The 22,070-nt window shown below is 39.3% G+C and overlaps 1 protein-coding gene across 3 annotated transcripts; it reads right to left on the minus strand.

Annotated features, from left to right (window-relative positions):
- Window positions 1–275: 275 nt before the first annotated feature.
- caln1 (calneuron 1) lies at window positions 276–20,697 on the minus strand. 3 transcript variants are annotated; one of them, XM_088427325.1, is made up of 7 exons: window positions 20,618–20,696; window positions 20,451–20,546; window positions 14,368–14,489; window positions 10,306–10,449; window positions 7,810–7,922; window positions 4,805–4,961; window positions 276–3,679 (listed from the first exon to the last, which is right to left on the minus strand). In XM_088427325.1, the coding sequence occupies exons 3-7, from the start codon at window positions 14,480–14,482 to the stop codon at window positions 3,552–3,554; spliced, it is 657 nt and encodes a 218-aa protein (XP_088283451.1). In that variant the 5' UTR covers window positions 14,483–14,489; window positions 20,451–20,546; window positions 20,618–20,696; the 3' UTR covers window positions 276–3,551. The 3 variants fall into 3 exon arrangements, with proteins under 3 accessions (XP_088283451.1, XP_088283450.1, XP_088283449.1); XM_088427324.1 differs by having other exon boundaries at window positions 20,451–20,697; XM_088427323.1 differs by lacking the exons at window positions 20,451–20,546; window positions 20,618–20,696 and adding an exon at window positions 17,424–17,657.
- Between the last annotated feature and the right edge of the window lie 1,373 nt (window positions 20,698–22,070).

A 22,070-nucleotide genomic window follows, 5' to 3' on the forward strand; every position in this document is an offset into this window, starting at 1 on the left:
ATGAACCAAGCCTCTTAACCACATTTTTGTACATATCCTCCTGCTTTAGCTTGCTACCTACAAGCATAGAGATGAGAGCGTAATACAGTCGGTATAGGAACTTGTGCAAAATAGCAACATCTGCGAGTACCGTAAATGATGTCTCTCCACCAAAAATGTTCAAATTTACTGCAGATGACACAGGATGGCAGCAAAGCACGACTTCAGTCAAAATGAAGCTACTTCGCTCACTTCAACATAGATCCTTGGCATCAAGTAGAACCACATAGCAGATATTGGAAAAACAAACATTTATTGCATCATCTTGTACACATGTTCAGTATTTACACACTGAGCCTTGTTAAATATTAAAGTCTAGAAGTGTTTGTTCAGTGTCGCACATGCAAAGTGTGTGTGTGTGTTCTTGGTTAATATAGTGTTGTGACTATGTCCATGCTACTCCAGAGACGACCTGGCGCCGTTTTTCTCGCAAAAAAAAAAAAAAAAAAAAAAGCCCGGGAAAGGAGGCATGCAAACATTCCTGCAAGGCCAGTTTCCAAAATAAGATGTTTGTCTGAATGGAATGAGCACACACACAAACTGGGAGAGGTAATAAGTTAAAAAAACAAACAAACAAGTGAAATACTTGTGGTTTTCTGTCTAGTCTTCAAAATAAAAAATAAAACAAAACTGTAAACCCAGCCCAGCTCATATTTTGAATCCATTCATTATAAATAATAAAATTACAATGAATTAGTTTGTTATTTAGAAAAAGATACATGCATTCAATGTTATTATTTTTTAAATAAATATTTGCTTTATTTATATTAGCTAAGGTAATTACAAAATATAAAATTAAAACAATAATAATCAATTATTATATTAAAATATTTTACACATGCATTTGACATTTATTCTTTTAGATACATTATTGGCTAATCACAAATATGACAATCATGAAATGAAAAAAATGAAAATTAATTTTTAGGTTTTTTATTAAAATAAACTATTTGACACATATAATATGTATCTATTGGTTTTAATGAATAATTAGTCATTTATCATAATTAAATTTTAAATGCAGCATAACTATGCCATTACTTTATAAAACTATTTTACATGTTTTACGTACAAGTTACATATTCATTTGATCTCATCTACAAACAACGTGTCCATATGGCCGTTTATAAAATATTTTTGCCTCCACCCCTTAATCCTTCTTACTGGACACGACTTTAGTTAAACAATCTAAATGACATTCAATTAAAAAAAAAAAAGAATAAAATAAAAAAATCTAGTTACGATTATCGCCCCATTACTAATAAACTAACAAAATGGGTCATAATGACAACAATCAACACATTGTTAAATCAAAATCTTTTTTGTTCAGCGTATAAACCAGCACGCCGTTTGCCTGATGTCCACAAGAGGGCGCACTTGCACATAAACATGCTGGTCATCCCGGTTGTTTCTGTTATGGCTTGAAACACGCATTCTATCTCGAAGTGATGTCATCCAGCGAAAGCGTGTTACTGTAGTTGTGCAGTCACAGTGTTTTTGTTCACATACAACACCACATAACACGTGTGGAAGGCGCCAAACAGACCACGTGGCTTCTTCCTTATAATAAGTGCAGAGAAGATGTGGTGACTTTCAGACACAACTCGTGCCTCTATACATCATTTATAAGACTTTTTTTTTTTTTTTTACAGCATACAGTCATGTCCCAAATTAGAGCTCCAGTTTAACTTAGTCCTGAAGTGTAAAACTCCATTTTTGGAATACATGTTATTTTAATTATATATAACAGAGGCAGGTTTAGTGACTATTTTGAGTTGCTGACAGGAGCCGAGTTATTTGATTATTAGTTATTGACTAGATGGACCGTTTATTGTAATACCGTAACATGGCAACTGAAAGCAAGCCAACATTGTTTGGGCATGCATTGACAGAGTCGGAGTTTGAAATGTTTGACTGCATTTAAAAGCACCACATACATAGTTAGGGGCTATAGACCTGTGCCGTATTAATCAATGACATCATTGACAATCAGTGTCATTGATTTGTGGTTTCTTTGGGCCTCTAATCAGTGATTAAATATAATTTTCTAACGTTGTTTGTTGTGTTGATGTTAATTGTTGGCGGTTTTTGCGTCATCACAACATCCTTTTTCTGAGGTATTGTTATGGTTTTAATTGTTTTTTAGCCATAAATCCATACAACTTTTGCCATATATGGCTGAAAACCTTTGATGGTTGAAAATTCGGCGCGTTCCTAAATACTACTGTATAATATAGTTGAATACACATTACTACAATTATTATGATCGTAATGCAGGTACTGTGAGTTTGGTTCCCAGCAGGTTTACGTTTAGCCTTTTTTTTGTCATTCACCTTGAAATCATTCCATGTCATGATCTATGATAAACAGTTTCTATGTACTGTATGTTTGTATACATTTTGCACAACTCCATGTAAACCCAAGAACAGTGTGAATGTAAATGGTTGTTTGTCTTTGTGCCCTGCAATTGGCTGGCAACCAGTCAAAGGTGCGCCACACTTCTTAATCCGTCAACTGGTCACCTTAATGAGGACAAGCGATAGAAAATGTAAATACTGTATGGATAGTGATGTGTGATATCAGTATTGCTGCTATGTGTGCTTGATTATGTGTAAAGCTTATTATGCAAAGTGACTTACATCATCGCTCGTCAATCAATCATTAATCAGTCAACTAATAACACTGAATTGATTCATCAAGTCAGAAGAAGGAAGTAGACACAAACACACACACATAGAAACAGCACAGATGGACGAGACGGGATGGCGCTGCCTGGACTCTTCTACACACTTGGTCTCCGTGTGAAACAGGAAGTCAGAAGAAGATAGCAACAAATGGGAAGAATATTCATGCTCCGGGCAGAAGGGAGAGAGAGGAGGGTTACAAGGACTGATTGAGTAGGATGAGAGAGATGGACAAACAAGGACAGGGCGGAGGCTGAGGTAGGATGAAAGGAGAAGGGAAGTATAGGACCAGAGGAGGACAAGAGATGACAGGGAAGGAGGAGGACAGGATCAGGAGGAAGACAAAAAAGGAGGACGTTAGCTGTTTGAGGTCCTAGTCTGAGGTCCTTGTTTGATCCCCCACCTAGACTAGCAGTCCAGACTATCAGATTGCCTTAAAAAACAATCAAAACAAAAAAACAAAACAACAATTTCCAGCATTCCTTGCAGTGGCCAGAACGTATGTTCACCATACTTGTGTGAGCTTGCCTAGTTGGACGTGTCCTGTCCCTCCACATGCATCTTGATGCTGTCCACGCGGAACTTAGGGCCACGTTCACCAACTCTAGAACCAAGCGCTCCTTCCCGAACATGGGTTCCAAAGAAAATGAATGCACTTCTTCCTGTTCCTGCCACTGGCACCGTGTTATTGCATCATCAGAAGAGGACAGAAGAGGATTGTGGGTAACGGCAGCCCTTGAGAGTCCCTGCTGTCGGAGTAAAGGGGTGGAGCGCGAGAAAAAAAAAAGGAATGCCTCTATGAGAGTGTATTTGTCACAGTGGCCCTGGCTACTCCATGCCATTCCTCAGCATCTGATTGGCTGCGATCAGCATGACGCTTATAATGAAGGCCATGGCGAAGGCGCAGATCAGGCTCTTCCTCACGCACGTCTGACGGTTCTTCTTAGACGGGTGCACTGAGGAACAAAGCAACAAGAACAGTGGTCAAGTAGCGGAGCCAGATGTTTACGGTGTATGCAACGTTGCAGTCACAACAAGCTAAAAAAATTTACAATCTATCAGGTGGCATCCGCCCAACATTTAAGTCAGATTTTAGTTGATTGATTTTTTTCAAATTTTATACTATTAGTCAGTCTACATGTGGGTGTTATATGTGCAAATTATGGACCAATGCTAACAATGTTATGCTAATGGTTGAACAAATCTGCCATTTTTTAGGATCCCTTGAAAATTGAGTTTTGTTACTAGGGCACCAACCCACCATTGTCAATTTTCACTACCTACATTTTTGAAAACAAAAATTGAACTAAAAAGATTGACAGTGAAAATATACAGTTTCAAATATTGTACAATAATGTGCATCTATTTAGTTAAACAGAATAAAAAGTGACCCGAGTAATTACTGATGAGTCCAGTTGTTTCTTGAATCAGATATCATGACACGCGTTCTTTCTGGCGGTGAATCCAGTGTAGAATCTTAACAATGCCATATAAATGACCAAGGTGGAGCAAAACATGGCACCTAGCTAGCTATCCAGAATTTGAACCAGCTTGGTAGCTAGCTAGCTAAATGGAATAAAAAACAAGCTACATAGCTGGATAGCAAGCTAGCCTTTTAATATGCTAGCTAGCTCGCTAGCAGGGATTTGCACACAACAGCTAGCATGCTAGCTCCCTAAACATCTACCTACCTACATTTACATCCATCCATCCATCCATCCTCCCAACTTCGCCTTGCTCATCTCCTCAAACTTTATTTTCTCATCCTCATCTTCTTCCATCCATCTGCTCACCCTCCCCACGCCCTCTTCCTCACCTCCTCACCCCATATCCATCTAATCCTTCTCATTCTCGCCTCCTCCCACAGAGGTGACAGCATCTTCAAATCAATAAATCAGCAGGAGATGGAAGATTTGACGAGAAAATGTCAAATACTTTCTGACAGCTCCCCCAACACTACAGACACTATCACAGTGTATACACGCGCGCGCACACACACACACACACACACACACACACACACACACGTATATGCACTCACACATTTACAGTGTACACACACTCAGGCATACACTTGGTACCTCCTTCAAATTCCGTCTGACAGTTTCCCGCGTTCTCCTTGAGGCTCTCTTCTTCGTTGATGATGATGTTCTCAATGTCCTTCATGGTCAGGTGGTCTCGGAAGGCGTAGAAGAGGACGTGCTTCAGCTCCTCCAGTGTGATCCTCTGCATGTCGAACTGCACACACAAACACACGTAAAATTGTAGCACACCACAGTACTACATTAAACTGAAGGCAATGTTAAATTCTGACACGCCAGAAAAAAAAATCCTAAACAGGATTGTTACAAAATGTGCTATGTAGCATGGATTTTCCTATGTTTCACATGACGTATGTCCTAAAGGATTCAATGTGTGGTGTCAGGAGGACAAAGAAAATATGCTGAGCGGTTCTAAACAGAGTGACGCATGTCTGGCATTCTCCGAGCCAAACCTGCATGTCACCTGTCCTTGGGAGGTCATCGGCCTGATTGCTGCAGCATGAAGCCGGTTGTCCCCAGCGATGAGGAGGAGCGGGTGGCGGCAGATAAGCAAAGTATGAAAAATTTATTTTCCTGCGCCAGCCAGCATGTACTATCCTCCAGCACCCAACGACCTTTGAAAGCCAACGGCCATGGTGATGACAGGTTGGGGGAATGAATTGTCTGACATATAAATCAATCAAATTATGGACCAGTTAAAAGACTCCAATCAGGAAATGCCTTGAGTCTATTAAATAATCACATCCTGCTTCCATAAGGCAACAAGAAGAGACTTTAAAGCACATCAAGGTCACAAATGGTACACAAATTCAACCTCAAAATGTAACAAACGTATAATAATGTGCTGACATAAGTGTACCACAAAAAAGAAACACGGGTATGTGTATCACAAACGTGAACCAGACATGTACAATACAAGGAAAACATGCAATGTGTCAACATGGTTTAACAGAAACATGGAGCGTAGAGAACTGTAACACGCATATGAATAGCATGCAATAAAAACATGTGAAACAAACCAGATATGTAAAAGAAATTTGACACGAGTCAAGCACAAGAAATATAACACAAACATGTGTAACGCTAAGAAGCGTTACATACATGTATACCGTGTAAAAAATGCAAAACAGATATTTATAACCCAGGCATGTGCAACGTAAAAGTGTCACGCAGTTGTGAAGCACACATGGAACACAAAGGCTAACAAACATGCAATGCAAAGAACTTTAAACGAACATGTAACGCAAAAACTAAACAGGCAGGTGTACCATAAACATGAGCAGAAATTAAACAGACAGGTGTAACATGAAGCATAGAGATATACTAAAAGATATGCAATATGTCAATGTTGTGTAGCAGAAATCTACACAAAAATTATAACATCGGCATGTATAACATCATGTAATACAAATAATACAAATAATAATGATTACAAATAAATATGTAATAATACATATATGTTACCAGAACAGAAAAAGGGGACAACAAGGGCAAATGACATGTTACATTAATAACATGCCAAAAAATGTGTAACCCAGGCGAGTACAACACAAAAAAAGTGTCACACAGCTATGAAACAGACACATCATACAAAGTATAACAGATGTATAAAACAAAAAAATTTAAGATACAGAATGTATAATGCAAAAACAATATGGAAATAGAACAGATGTGTCAAATGTGCCAAAACCACCAGACAAAAAACTGGAACACAGCCTTAACAAAACAAATGAGTGCTACACAGACCAGATGAGACACAAACAACAGAACATGTGTTACACATGTACATGTAACGTGTTAAAATTGTGCAACTGTAATATGTAACAAAGGACTGAGCTGTATAGCAAATGTGTGTTACACAGCTCAGATATGAAACAAAACACAAACATATGTAAAAGTACATCACCATGTAACATCCCTTTGTTTATTTTTTAAAATGCTTTTCCTCGGAACTGGGAGGCAGACATGATCGCCACTCAAAATTTAATAGAGATGGGTTAAAACACACACACACACACACACACACACACACGCACACATGAGCTTGACACAGTCATGTGTAACAAACACTTGTAATAAAAAGACAAAAAGTGTACCACTACTTACTTCCAAACCGCATGTGGTATATTATGACCATCTTTAAGCACATTTTGTTTTTTTCGTTTGCCACAGAGAGCACAAGTGAGAGAAGAAAAAAAAATCAAGCTCGTGAGAGTGAGAGAGCTCCGTGTCTCTCAACGTCATTTAACAGCTCGAAGGTGAAGAGCAAAGTCACCAATAGCCAATTAGTGTCAGCGTGATTCATTATTAGCGCTATTAAGCCCAGCGGCCTCGTAGCTCGTTACCCGACCACACCGCAGATTCATCCACGCTCGATAAAACGCTGCTGCAAACAAACAAACAAATCTTCTGCCTCACATTTCTATGTCCTTGGTGAACATAACACAAGACCTTTATAATTACCAACAAAAAAAGGACATGGAAAACGCTAAAAGCTGAAAAAGCTAAGCCAACACTTTGTCTGTAAAACAAAATACCGAATGGAATAGAACAGTAGGCACCGTGTGTTCATTGTGCTGTGTTGCTTGTGACACCTCATTTGCATACGGATGATTTAGATCATCGGAATATGCCACACTGAGCTCTAATTAAAAAAGTCTTCACATGAGAGCAGCGAGTCAAAGTACTGCTGATGTCGGGTCAACCGAGAGCGTCGCCATCACGCGGACGATGATTAGCGCAATAAAACCTACTGTGGGGGTTACTTAACGATCGCCAAATGAGAAACAGAAAGAAAGATGGGCACACGGGTGACCGCGCTTCCTTTTATGTAACACAAAAGTGCAACGCAAGTCTATTAAAAACGAACATAAACGTGTAAACACAAAAGGCCCGACACGGTAATGGCGTTACACAAAGTGATGTCACAGAATTATGTCACTCACATTAACACAAATAGATGGAGCGTCTAATACAAGAATGCGTAATAGAAGTGCAACAAAAAATGTGAAAGCCAAATGATGGTGTTGGTGCAGTTACAATACCTGCCAGAAGATGGTGTCGATAGTGCTTCCCAGAAAACCTTCTCTGGTTTCAGAGGAGAGAAGTTTTGGTCCCAGGATGGTCATGAACTCCTCAAAGTCCACCTGGCCGTCACCTTCGCAATAAAATGCAAATTAACACCATGAAATGAACTTGGGCATGGGGTAGATCATTGTGTTTCATCATTTTGAAATAGTTGACAACACGATCCATGGAGGGTGTTTCTGTATCCTTTCAAAATAAAAGAAACAACTTGGCAACGTCATCTGGCAGATGGTGCTTCACCCTTTCAAAACAAAAGCTACTAGAAGTTACAAGAAATTGCTATATTCTGAATGGTGTTTCCACACTTTTAAAATAATGTTGCCCTTCCATGGAGACTGGTTCTTAAGTTTTCCAAAAATTTTACTCTTATTTTGGAAAAAAAGGAGCTACCAAACTCGCTCGTCACATGTTGGCTATTTTCTCAACTATTCAAGACTTTTCAACAGATATGCCACAAGGTCATTCATTAGTGATAATTTGTCCTTTAAAAATAAAAGCTGCTACACGGCAAGGTCACATGGAGAAACATCATCATCCTTTCTCATCCCTCCACAAGGTGAAGATGTGGCTAGTTCTTCATCTTTTCAAAATAAAAGCTAATATATGACAAGCTCACCTTAGGCTAAGCCTTTCAAAACAAAAAGCTACAAAAACGACAAGGTCACATTAATTCCTCATCTCAAAATAAAAGCAGACGTGCCACAGGGTCACACATTAGCTGATTATTCATCCTTTCAAAATAGTATTTACCATGCCACAAGGTCCCAGGGTGGCAGGTTTTTCATCCTTTCAAAATAAATGTCACCACCTCACAAGGTCAAGTGTTGGCAGGTGTTTCATCTTTGCATATTAAAATCCTATACTCAGAGGTGGGCATTTTAAATCTTTTTGCTTGTCCGTCATTAACAGTCCTGTTTGGACCACCTTCTGTTGTCTTCGGCCGGTCTTTTTTGGAAGTTTACCCAAATAGTAATTGTAGGTCCATCGCTCCTTCTGCCAGATATTAATGGAACCTCCATCATCACTTTTATCGGTTAGGGTTCAACCTCTGAAGTCATTCTTATAAAGGTCATATAAAAAAATGTTTTGAAAGAATTAAATTTACATCTGATCACATATCATCTGTCACATACACAAGTAAGAAGCAGGTTTTGCTGAACTTAATTGACTAGATAACACCTTTTTGGGGGGGATTTTAAAACTTCTATCTTGCATTTTCAAGAGCCAATCAGAGTGAGATTGCCACTTTGCAGTGTTAGTCTTGAGCCTTTCAAATTAAAAGCAGACACAAACATTTCACGAGGTCAAGTGATAGACAGTTATTTGCTTTTGCAAAATAAAAGCTGAAACACCATTCAAAATAAAAGTGGACAGACTACAACATCATGTGATGGGTAAATCTTCCTTATGTCAGAATAAAAGCAGAAATGCCACACAGTCACACATTAGCTGATTATTCATCCTTTAAAAATAAAAGCTATTACACCACAAGGTTCAAGGGTGGCAGGTTTTTCATCCTTTCAAAATAAAAGTCAACATTCCACAAGGTCAAATGGTGGCTGGTTATTTGCCTTTCCCAAATTAATACTGATACGTAACAAGGTCACATCACGGCTATTTCTTTAGCTTTTCAAAATAAAAAGAATCTACCGACAAGGCCACAAAGTCCAGTGGGTGGGTGGTTAATTGTTCTTTCAAAATAAATGTCACCACTCCACATGGTCAAATGTTGGCTGGTTCTTCATTTTTCCAAAATAAAAGCTAATACTTTACTTGATCAAATCATAGGTTATTATTGACCCTTTCAAAATAAAAGTAGCAGGCCTATAAGTTCACATAATGACTAAATCTTCACCTACTCAAAATAAAAGCAAATATTCCACAAGCTAGCAGGTTATTCATGCTTTATAAATAAATAAATAAAGTCAGTATTCCACAAGGTCAAGTGGTGGCTGATTCTGTGTGTTTTCAGAATAAACGCAAACTGGGCTCTTCCAAATGAAAGCAGCCAGACCAGAATGTTATTTCTCCTTATAAAATAAAAGCTGGTGCACCACAACGCTACATGGCAATATGTTTTTAATTCTTTCTAAATAAAAAACGTCTAAACTAACCACAAGTCTTTTTATCCACGGCTGCTGTTCCTTCACAATAAAATCTCCCACACAAGGCAGCTGATTCTTCATCATTTCAAAATTAAATCTGACATCGCTGCTGACCTTACTCTGTTGCATTTTCGAGCGAATGCTGTTTTCCGTCTGGAGTGGCAACTATTGATGAATTATTAAGCAGACGTGCAAATGTGCATGTGTACAATTGTGTTTGTGTGTGTGTGTGTGTGTGTGTGTGTGCGTGTGTGTGTGTGTGTGTGTGTGCGTGTGTGTGGGTGTGTGTGTGTGTGTGTGTGTGTGTGTGTGTGTGTGTGTGTGTGAGAGAGTGTGACTCCCCCTCACCATCCATGTCAAGCCTCTGCATGATGATGGCGAGCTCCACCTCGCTGGGCATGTATCCCAGGGAGCGCATGGCCATTCCCAGCTCCTGCTTGGAGATGAAACCGTTTCCGTCGCGATCCAGAACCTTGAAGGCCTCCCGGATCTCTGTCAAGCAAATAGGAAACGGACCGAGTCAACTTCCTGTGTCTCACCCGGCACGCCACTCTGAATGGACTTCATGGCAAAATGCGCAGGAATGAGAAATTTTCATTGTAAAAAAAAAAACAAACACTTCAACAACTTAGAAATGTACATTTTGATTTTAGAATATTTAAAAGAAAGAAATCCAACTTCTACAATGAATTGGAATACTATAGCAATAATGCTTAGCCCAACTATGGTGTTTTGCATTAGATTTTTATCATCAAGCTAGTTGACTTTTATTTTTGGTTTGGTTATTTTGGTGGTTTTATATATATATATATATATATATATATATATATATATATATATATATATATATATATATATATATATATATATACAACCCATTTTACTAGTCAGTTTTACAAACATCAACAGAGAATGCTAAATAGCTTAAAGCAAGCATGTTTAGCTTATTATTTGGTAAACAGTGCAAACAAGTTGTCTTTTCATTTCCTCAAAGTGATGTTCAACAATAGTCTTACATTTTTTGACAGTGAAAACAAACAAAACAAAAATGTGACGTGTCTATGCAATGTAAAAACCCATTAAAAAAAGACATCTGCAATATGTCAAACGGAGAAAAGGCGAAATAGCAGTAGAACACCATTACATATAAAATATGGACTTATTAATGCAGTGCAGATATTGTCCACGCATATGAATATGAATGGAATATGGACTTATTAATGCAGCGCTGATGCTTTCCAGCATATTAACACTCTTGACACAGCCTCTCGCGCTCGCTCTCTCTGCACAAGCAATTTTCCAGGTGGCGCCTTAATGTGACACCATTGGATTCCCATTATGTGCGTGCACGCGTGTGTGCTCGCGTGCGTGTGGCGCAGTATAATCCATCAGGTGCTAGAGTTGCTTAGCCGTCACAGTGCTAAACAAAACACACAACATCAGCCAGAATAATAAAAGTTAATGGCGTGCATGTGCGCAAAGCGCTGTTAGCGATTAGCCGCTAATGCCGTTATTAACTATGCAAATAAAACCTCAATGACTAAAAAGTCAGGATCGGATTATTGTCAAAATGGCTGTCGGAGCGCAGAGGCTGATGGCCTTTAAATGACCTTCACGTAAGGCTCAATTTTTACAACGTACAAAAGTGAAGTAATACAATTAAATACCTTTTGTTTGTTATATAAGAACGCTCTATATGTTTTATGTTCATTATGTTATACTTGTGTACCTGCTCATTAGAAAGTATGTATACGGGTGTTCATAAAGGCTGATGGCCTTTAAATAACCTTCACATAAGGCTCAATTTTTAAGCCTCAAAAAGGTAAACTACACATTTTTTGTATGTTATATAGGACTCTATATGGTATATGTTCATTGTGCTGTATATGTTATAATTGTGTAGTGCATACATGATCATTAGATTGAAGGCTGAAGCCCATAGTTTTGGGAAAAATGCGTTTAAAGTCAAATCTTTTGAACATGACCAATAAATAGGTCTGCAACATGATAGTTAGCACCACAAATGTTCACTTTTGTGCTTGTTTATTTGGGATGTAAAGTAAAAAGTAAAATATGAGGGATTAAATATGAAACCTGAAGATTAAATATACACGGTAATTGAATTTTAATCAAGATTACGAGATTGGCTGCCACAAATAATTCACATTTAAAATGACGACTATCTCCAAGTGAAATCAAGCACTTTGTCATCCTAACACCAGGGGGCAATATTTCCCACATGTTTGCATGACAAAAGCCTCTGCCCTTCTCAATCTAATATATTATTTATCAGTGTGAAATGACATTAAAGGGACAGTGTGTAAGACTTTAACCGTTTTTCATTCAAAAGGAATACATTGAATGATTGTAAATTTCAAAAACTTACAAATGAATGTGTTCTTAATGACCAAAAGTATGCTTTAAAAATAATCATAGGTCTATAGCAGGGGTCACCAACTCCGGTCCTCGAGGGCACCTATCCAGCATTTTTTCAGTGTAACCCTCCTCCACTGCACCTGATGCAAATTATCATGATCATTTTGGTGCTCCTGCAGAGCTTCTTGATGAGCACATCCTATGAATCAGGTGCAGTGGAGGAGGGTTACACTGAAAAAATGCTGGATAGGTGCCCTCGAGGACCGGAGTTGGTGACCCCTGGTCTATAGTTATCATTAAATTATATTACATGGGGGTGGCACTTCTCCGGAGGTGGCCATGTTTGTTATAGTTGCGGGCAATGGTAAATGCAGGACCTCCTGCTGTCCGTAATGAAAAACGGTCGAAATCTCTACAATGCTAGCGTCAATTGAGACCCATTTTAAAAAATCCGACAAAAAATTGGGTATAAATTCTGTCTAAAATAACTGAAAATGACACTTTGACTGCTAATTGATTAAAAGTTGCTTAAAAGTAAATAATGTGCTTGGTTCTAATTAGGCTTCATTCGTTTTGCCGTGTCTTGCGTGAATGTTTTTAATTATTATTTACTTTATTTATTTGTTTTAGTTTATCATCATTACTTGTAAGTATCAAGCCTTGAAGCCTTGTTTTTATATTGCTTGTTTAAAAAAAGGGCAATAAATAGACATGTTTGACCAAACATGATGAATAATAACATGTGTAAAATGAGTAAAATAGGAACATATTTTTTTATGTCAACCATTTTAATCAATCACAACATTTTCCAGAGTTATTTGTGACTAATTGTATATTTCAATGACTATTTTCAAAGCTTTTAACAGATTAAAGTACTCTACTTTAACTCGATTAAAGTAAAATCATCAAACAATCAAAATTATATACTGTATATAAAAAAAAATACCGGTATATTTCAAAGACTTTGATCCTATAATAAAGTCTCTTTTCCTGTAAATTAAATATGTTGAGCAAAGCCATCAAATCTGATTCATCGTTAGAGGGATTGTTTTCTGTTTTAATAGTCTGCTCATAAAAGCATTTCTCAAAACCTCTCACTTCTCGGTTCAGTTCTAGCACAATCCAGCAACTTTTATTCGGCGCTGCGGAGATCACTTGAGCAAGGTGTTGAGCTCCGAGATGGTACTCCAAAGACGCACAAGTAATACTGAGTTTGAAAGTGGCTTTGCATAGTGCACAGATAATGAGCTGTCCAGCAATTTTTTAAAGTAAAACTCACTAAACATCCATTTTTTTCTGCCTTTGTGCCGCTGAAACACCGCTCCAAGTCTTAATGCAAAGTTATAAGAGGTCAGAAGCCACAGGGCGTTAATAAAGCAGTCAATATTTTTTAACGCTTTATAAGATTCAAACTAGTCTCCAAAGTTAATGCTTTACCTTGGACTGCCATATATGGTATAGGGAAATTGGGAATCAAAGTCTTTATTCTGTATTTTGTTTTGTTGTTGTTACATACTGGATGTAACATAAGCTCGTTTCAATGTGTAAGTTATTTAGTGTATGCTATGATTGTTATGATGCACATATTACCATGCTAGTTTATTATTTTTGCATGGTGTGCAGCGCTGCAGCAGTCAGCGTGCGTGTGAACGTGCGTTATGAATGCGAGTGTGCGTTGATTAGTATGCAGCCCATATATTTCTGCGCCGACTTTGATGTGTTTAGTTGCACTGCTCGCCGGCTTCTTGAAAAAGTGAAAAAGCTGTGCCGCATAAGTACACATGCACACGGGCACTCTACTTTTGGATTATTATAACAAGCTTGATAAAAAAAAATAAAAAAAAACATCTTCAGGCTAACTTGAAACTCCTGGCAGAAAAGATGAACGATGCGCTTTTGAGGAGAGCTCGTGCTTTGGGTTCATAATGAGATCAAATGTTTGGTATCGCGTTATTTTTTCCAATGGCGTGACCGTCTTAGGAGGGTCACATCAAAGAGAAATCCAAAATGGAAAAATGATGAGCTGTGACTCACCATGGAGTTCCTCCACAGAGATGCTGGCCAGCACGTCGCTGTCGGTATCCGAGAGCGAGCGACTCAGGTAGTTGCCTTTGTACAGCAGGCCCGCCGTCACGTGGTGGAACGGCATTTTCTCCCTGGCAACACATGACGACGGCATCAGATTAAGTCTTTCGGCGAAGCAACATGTGGCTCATTGCCCAAAGTTGTTTTTCCCTAATGTGTTTTGTAGCAACCAAAATGACAGGTTACAAATGTCTTTTGAAAAGTCCACTTATTTAGTCATTTTCAGCAGTAAAAAAAAAAAAGAAGCAATTAACAGAAAATGAGGCCACATGCTGAAAACTCAAGTAACACCCAATCACAGCTCAATTTGTGAATGTCACATGACCCAACGGGTTTCATGAAAAGGTGATGGCATTTTCAGTCGACAGCAAGTGGAAAAGTGTGTGGGCATCACTTGCATATGAAAAACGACTTGGTTCAAATTTATTATAGATAAAATAATTTTTTTACTGTTAATAATTGCAAAATATTTTGAAAATCTCTTAAGGCATGAGTTCTTGACACAGTTTTTGTAAAACTACACAGGATATATCGGATTTCATGCACCTACACTCTAAACAGTTGGGTTTAAAATAAACCAACTATGAGTGGGAAAAGGACTGACCCACGATTCGGGTCAATTTGACCCAATGTTCAGGGTTAAATTGACGAAAATATTAGGTTGGACCTTTTAGATAGTTATTTTTATCCCAGCTGTTTTGAAAGTGATTCATCCCATTTTCTACATGATGTAAAGAAGCCAAATTCAGTGTTTCTCTAGACAGATGAATCAGACAGAAAAAAAAAATCTTGTCTTCAGGCATTGCATTTTTTTTTTGTGGGTCTACTTAAGAAATGTCTGTCAATTTGCAATCAAACCACAGTTGGGTCAAAAGCAGTTAATTTGTACACTTGGAACCAATAGTAATTTTTGGGGAGATTTTTTTTTGGGGTCTATCCATGATAGAAATGTCTGCCAAATTTCATTTCACAAAGTGAAAATGAATTTGCAGTTTGAACATTTAAAGATATTGATCACATTGAATTGGAATGTGACATTTACGGGCATGTTGTGCAGACTTTGCTATCAAATGTTGCCAAGTATTGCCCCAGTTAGTTTGAAGTTGACTTTTGAGTGTCTTGAAATTTGCGCCGTGAAGTGAAATGTTCACGGAGGTGATGAACATCCTCCTGGGAATTCCTCTTGGGGATTGTGTGCCAGCTAAAACAAGCGCTTCCATAAAAAGGGCCATAAACAACAATAAAACAAGCGCAACTCATCCGCTAAATGGAAAAGTCACACAGTAGGACACGCTACCTAACCACTGAGTGTGTGTAAGTGCATGTGTGTGTTTGTGCATATGTGTTGCATGGACTCGTCATGGGGGTTGTAGGGAAGGTGGTCCCCTGGATGCAGCTGCGCTAAAAATATGACTATTTTTACAGAATAAAAACCGATAATTATTGTTTGGGAAGAAAAAAAATCCAGTCATCCAGTCATCCAGTCACTGCACATTTTTACTATAAAAAAAAATCAAATATTGGGAGGTATCTGTTGATGTGAATGATTATATCTTTTTCATTAAACTAATTACACTTTGCTTGAAGAATTCCATATGAAAACAAAAAAAGTTATCCTCGCAAACCTTCCCAGAAAATGACTGTTGTGACTTAAAAAAATAGAGTGAATACTATCGGATATGTATTCCCATATTTTTCCCTGAAAAATCAGATTTTTATTTTTATTAAAAGTGCTGCAAAAATGAATTGTTAATGTAAGATTAATACTACCAATTTTGTTTTACAAGCAAAATTATGACTTGAATTCTTCCAAAAATATGTTCATACACTCGTAAAATTATGGTTTTTCTTTTTTAGGAGTTACACATTAGATTACAGATTACATTTTCAATCCTGGATACTATTGGTCACATCGTCATGGCAACAGATGCCAAGATGATACAGTATATATTATAAAATATACATGCAGATACAACATTCTCCTGTATAAGAGGTTTTGTGCCCTTTCATCTCTTCTATCATATTTGCAAATTACTTATTTGATGTAGTGTGCGTGTGTGTATTAATTATGTTTATATTTACTTGTGTGCACACTAAAACAGCATGAAAGTGTTTTATGTGAGGCATAAAAGCTCTAAAATGCGATGCCGTTTAACGCCGCCCGAGCCTCAGCGCCGCTGATATCCCATAATAGTAAATCACCATACCAATTCAGTGGCTGTGACACGCATATGCACGCACGAACGCACAATGAAACAATGACGGGATAAAGTTCTACTCAGGTGTTGTTTTTGCACTTCCGAATGTATCTTCAGTTGTGATTGGCCGCTCAGTTTGATGAATGACACACATTGCCACCACGCCGCAAGCTGATTGGACATAAGGATAAACAACACATACTGATGATAAAAGTGTTCAAGGGCAAGAAGGACTTTGTCATGATACATTGAATCAAAACGGTTCATCTTTTTTTTTTTAAATGTAACGGCACATGTGAATGTTCATGTGCAATCTGCCGATGTTAAATCACATGTTGACTGGTAACTAGTTCATTGTTTTTCTATATGCCTTGGCAACCAGTCCATTGTTTGTCTGTACATGCTCTGATGTTGTCTGCAAACCAATCCATTGTTTGTATATGTCTTGACATTGGCTGCTGACCGGTCCATTTTTTCTTTGTATGTATACAGTATTTATCTGTTTTTTTACATTTGGCTGGTCACCTGTCCACTTATGTATACGTCTATGTCATGACCCCACCCTGACATTGACAGGGGACCAGTCCAGGATACACCCCGACTCCCAGACAAAGTCAGCTGAGATAGACTCCAGCTAACCCCCAACCCTCATGAGGACAAACGCAGAGAAAATGAAGGGGTGAATGATATCCAACAAAGCAACCGGTCAAACTACAACACTGCAGCAAACAGTGCTTCACTTCCAATCTTTTAAAGCCACCTGCGACCCGATTCAAGTGGACCGTGACAAGCCAGCGGGGTTCTTACCCACTAAGCTCGTCGTCTAGATCAGCGGGACGCTGCGCAAGAAGGTGGCTCGAAGCCCCGCTGTCCCTCAGGTACCCTGGCAGGTCGCCGTTCGCCTCCACCGCTCCCCCTCCTTCCTCCTCCATCACAAGTCCGGCTGACAGCCCCGCAGCCTCATCACCCACAACGACGCGTGCGCGGCGAGCATGCTCGCCTTTGAATATCTGAGTGTGGAAGCAGCAGGTACCGAACGCAGACTCCTCGTCCTGCTCTCTACCCTCGCCCGCCACCGCCTCCTCTTCAGCATCTCTCCCTCCCTCCCTCTTCATCCTCAAAGCGACTCCCTCCCGCTCTGCTGACATTCCTCCAGATGCAATAAGCACTCCCGGAGTCCCGCTTAGACACTGAGAAACAATGAGACACACTCCAGACGCAGACGCAAACATTTACGACAAAGAGAAGGTAGAGAGACGCAGGAGAGAAGGTGGAGACCCCTGAGAGACGGTATGGAGACACACTTGAAAAGGAGGGAATGTAAACAGACGTGTAAGAAAGTAAAAAGACAGAAAGAGAAATACGGTCGCGAGACATTCGAAACGGATATGAAAAGGCGAGACGGTCGAGAAAAATATGGAAAATGGAGAGAAGGTAGAGAGACCTTAGAGAAGGTAGACACAGGCAAAGTAGAGATGATTGAGACGAGAGACAAGGAAAGCAGGAAAACACATAAACAAAAGCAGAGAGGTGAGAAATGAAAAGATGGTAAACAGAGCGAGAGGGACGGTTGACACAGAATTCAAACCGAGAGAAGCTGATGCTGGAGAGAAATTAAGGGAGTCACTCAAAGACAAAGAGAGGGTATAAAGCTGCAGAAAAGAAAAGAAACCCCTGCATGGGACATGTAATTAGGTATGAACAGATAGAGACACACTCCAGACGAGAAGGAAAGAAGGTAGAAAGAAACTAAAACTGGACGAAGACACATGAGGTACAGACATTTGGAAAGGGAGAAGGTGAAGAGATCGGAGTGATAGAGATTCGAAAGAAAAACTAGAGTCTCATTAGAAACGAAAAACAGCCTTTGACAAAGTAGAACGAAACAGAGACCGGAACAAGAGACATTGGAGATAGAGACAAGGTAAAGAAATGAAAGAGAGTAGGGAGATGCATATAAAGATCAGAGGGACACATTCTACATGGGAACAGGTAGAGACAGACAGACATATTCTAGACAAGGGCGAGCGAATGTAGAAAGAAACAGAGAGCAAATGACAAGACTTTTTAGGGAGGTGAAACGAGACATTCAAAAGAGACAAAGCGAAGGGATGAGAGAGGATAGAGATTGACGAGAGAAGTGGCAAACGGCCACAGATAGATATGTAAAATGAAATCGTGACGGGGAAGAGACATTAAAGACAGAGAGAGAAAGCGATGAAAGACAGTAGAGGGACGCATAGAAAAATCAGACACATGGCACATGGAAACAGGTAGACAGACAGAGACATATTCCAAACCTGGAGAAGGTAGAAAGAAACAGAAACTCGAAGACGCATCAGAAACTGAATAAGGGTACACAGAGACATTCAAAAAAAGAGAGCTGATGAAGAAATGAGGAAAGGGGGAAACATAGGAAATGGAAAAAGGGCACGTACGGACAGGTAGAAAGAAAGAGATCAGAAAAAGAGACATACAGAGAGATAGTATGGAGGACAAAACCTTTTGAGACAATTTGAGATGGAGGGAAATATGGACAAACATTAGACAGATAAGGTAATATAAAGAAGAAAGACGCATTGGAGACGGTAGAGAAAGAAAGGGAAGGTGAGACACTTGAAACAGACTTATGGTAGATTCGACAAGTTGATGTGACGACACAAAATGCAGAAGTTCCATGTGGATAGAAACTGGGGCATGACAATTGGTAACAATTGTCTCCTTTCCATTTCAAGAGATAGGACCAAGGTGGGCTTGGTCCTGTCTCTTGAAATGGAAAGGAGCTACTGCATGTCACACTTTTAGAGAGCAACAGCAAAAGCAAGAATACTTCTATGAGTCAGCACTAGTCAAAACAATATTCAAGAATATTCTGATTATTGTGTTTGCGGACAAAGGATGAAACGGGAATACATCAAAATATCTTCAGCTGCGAGTGACGTCGCCTTGCCTGCCGCTATTGATTAACTACGGCAATATGTCGACTGACAGATTTGGAGAGTGATGGATTAAATCAGTCAATTCTGAAAGTACACCATAGCTGAGACGGAAAACATACTGCGGCCAATCAGAGGAAGCGTTGCGAAGAGTAAAAGTGTCACCTCATCATCTTGATGAAATTGTATGCATATTGATGTGGAATATTTAACTAACTGGTTTCCTGAATAAATAAAGCGAGCGGGAATCGATGAAAATGGATCAACTTAATTATGAAAACACTTAAAAAATGTTGTCCCTGCAGCATGTAGATGTCATGTTTCGAATGTATGTAGAATATTCCGCCGACTTGAGCATACAGCAGCTGACAATGTGTACATATATGAACTATAACATTCTTGACATCGTTTTCTTGTGTGTCTTTAACAAAGAGTCAACAGGCAAAGATTTGCATCTTTCCATTCCGCAAATACAGTACGCCCAAAAGATTCGGACATTTCCTGGTTATCTAAAAATAGATGCATAGACATGTTGAGAAATACATGTTACTTTGTGAATGATAATCTCATTTAAGAAAATAATATGTTGACCGCCACCAGTTGTGTGACTGTCTGTTGACCAGCCACCATTGGTAGAGACATGCAATCAAGGTAAGGCCAGAGACAAGGTAGTGAAAATCAAAGAGACAAGGGAAAATATGGCGAGACACGATTGGAAAAAAAAAAAACAAGTGTCAAGTGTGGTTCTGAGGACACCAGACAGACAGTTTGAAGTGACATCTGATGGCGCAACCGGATTTTTTTTTTTTTGGGGGGTGAACAGTGAATACCCCACCGTCAATGTCAATCATCCAACAGGTGTGATGAGATGACCCATTCATAGACGGTGTCAACTTACCAATGTGTGTGTGTGTGTGTGTGGCAATGTCCTGTTCTTTCAGTACCGCTGCGATCCGCTCCCTTCCAGGGTCTTCTCGTCTTCTTGTCCTACTTCCTAAAATTCGCAGGCGTCTGTTGCCTTCATGCCTCCAACGTATCTCATAAAAACAAAAATATGAATATTACATTTCCGTGACGACGTGTTGCACGTTGCTCTCCCTCCATCCTCCTTCTCCTCTTCTTCCTCCTCCTGCGGCGGGAAAAAGATGATGATGAAGATGATGGTGCGGATGATGAGGAAGAAGGATGAGAGAGTGTGCGCGCTCGCGCGCAAGCACGGCTATTGGCTGATTGCGGTGATGTCATGGGCCCGCCGGTTTGCTCTCTGTCAATGACACACTTTTTTGTTGATATGCCACGCACGTGTCCGATGTGGATTTACCGCCAACTGAGATTGTCTTTTATATAAGGAGTGAAACTGGAGACTTCAAAGACATTAGCGCATGAACCAGACCACACACTTCTCGCATAAATCACACTCAGGGAAAGTTTGAGTCTTTCCTAAATGTTGCAGAGCGGAAATTAGGTGCAGCCAAATGGCTAATTAAGTCCTCGGAGGAATTAAAACAGCACTAAAAAAACACTTCCGAGAAAATTTAAGACAAAGAGAAGGTGATAGCACAGAGGTGAAGAGCGCGTAGAGAGACTAGACTGAAAATAAGGAAGACACGATACAAAAAGGGACATTAGAGCGGTGTGAGGGACAATATAAAGCCCCAGAGACAGTAAAGTGACACAAAAAAGTAGAGACAAGGTTCCAAGAAAAGACAAAGAAAAGGTTAAAAAAAAAACACTGAGAAATTAGGACATATTTTGGAAATGGATGAATAATACAGAAAGAGAAACATTAGAAACAGAGAGATGCTAGCAAAATAAACACAAGGAGAATCTGGCAAGACAATAGCAAGACAATGACAGAGTTCTGCGACGATAGTGTGAAAAATGAAAGCCGAAAGTATTGAGCTAAGTTCGTGAGCCAAGTCAAAAGTTAGTAAGAAAAATTAGACAGAAGATAGCAAAACTAAGACAGCAGAAGCTTGCAAGATGAAATGGTGAGAGCAATTGAAGACAGAAACAAAGTAGTGAGACAGAAAAGGTAGCCATACTCGGACGGTACTGAGAAAAATTGAAGGCGGGGAAGCTAGCAAGAAACAAAGTAGTGAGACAGAAAAGATGGCCATACTCCGACGGTACTGAGAAAAATTGACGGCGGGGAAGCTAGCAAGAAACAAAGTAGTGAGACAGAAAAGGTGGCCATACTCGGACGGTACTGAGAAAAATTGACGGCGGGGAAGCTAGCAAGAAACAAGCATGTTAAGGACACAATTATTGGGGGGAGCTACCAAGACACATACGAGATGAGAGGAAAGCGGAAAGAAGCTAGCAAGACAGTCAAGGAGGAGATAGCAAGAAAAACCAGACAGCTAGCAAGACTTAAGATGGAGAGCATGTACTTGTAGTGAGAGTGAGACACAAGACAGAAAAAATTGTGAGAAAAGGTAGAGGCAGAGACAAGTAACAAGAAACAAAGTAGAGAAAGAAGAAAAGAGAAGATTATCACAAAAGTGAATATGAATGT

The sequence above is a fragment of the Hippichthys cyanospilos genome, chromosome 11, assembly GCF_059441005.1.
Source record: "Hippichthys cyanospilos isolate Australia breed blue-spotted pipefish chromosome 11, RoL_Hcya_1.0, whole genome shotgun sequence".
Classification (NCBI taxonomy): Eukaryota; Metazoa; Chordata; class Actinopteri; order Syngnathiformes; family Syngnathidae; genus Hippichthys; species Hippichthys cyanospilos.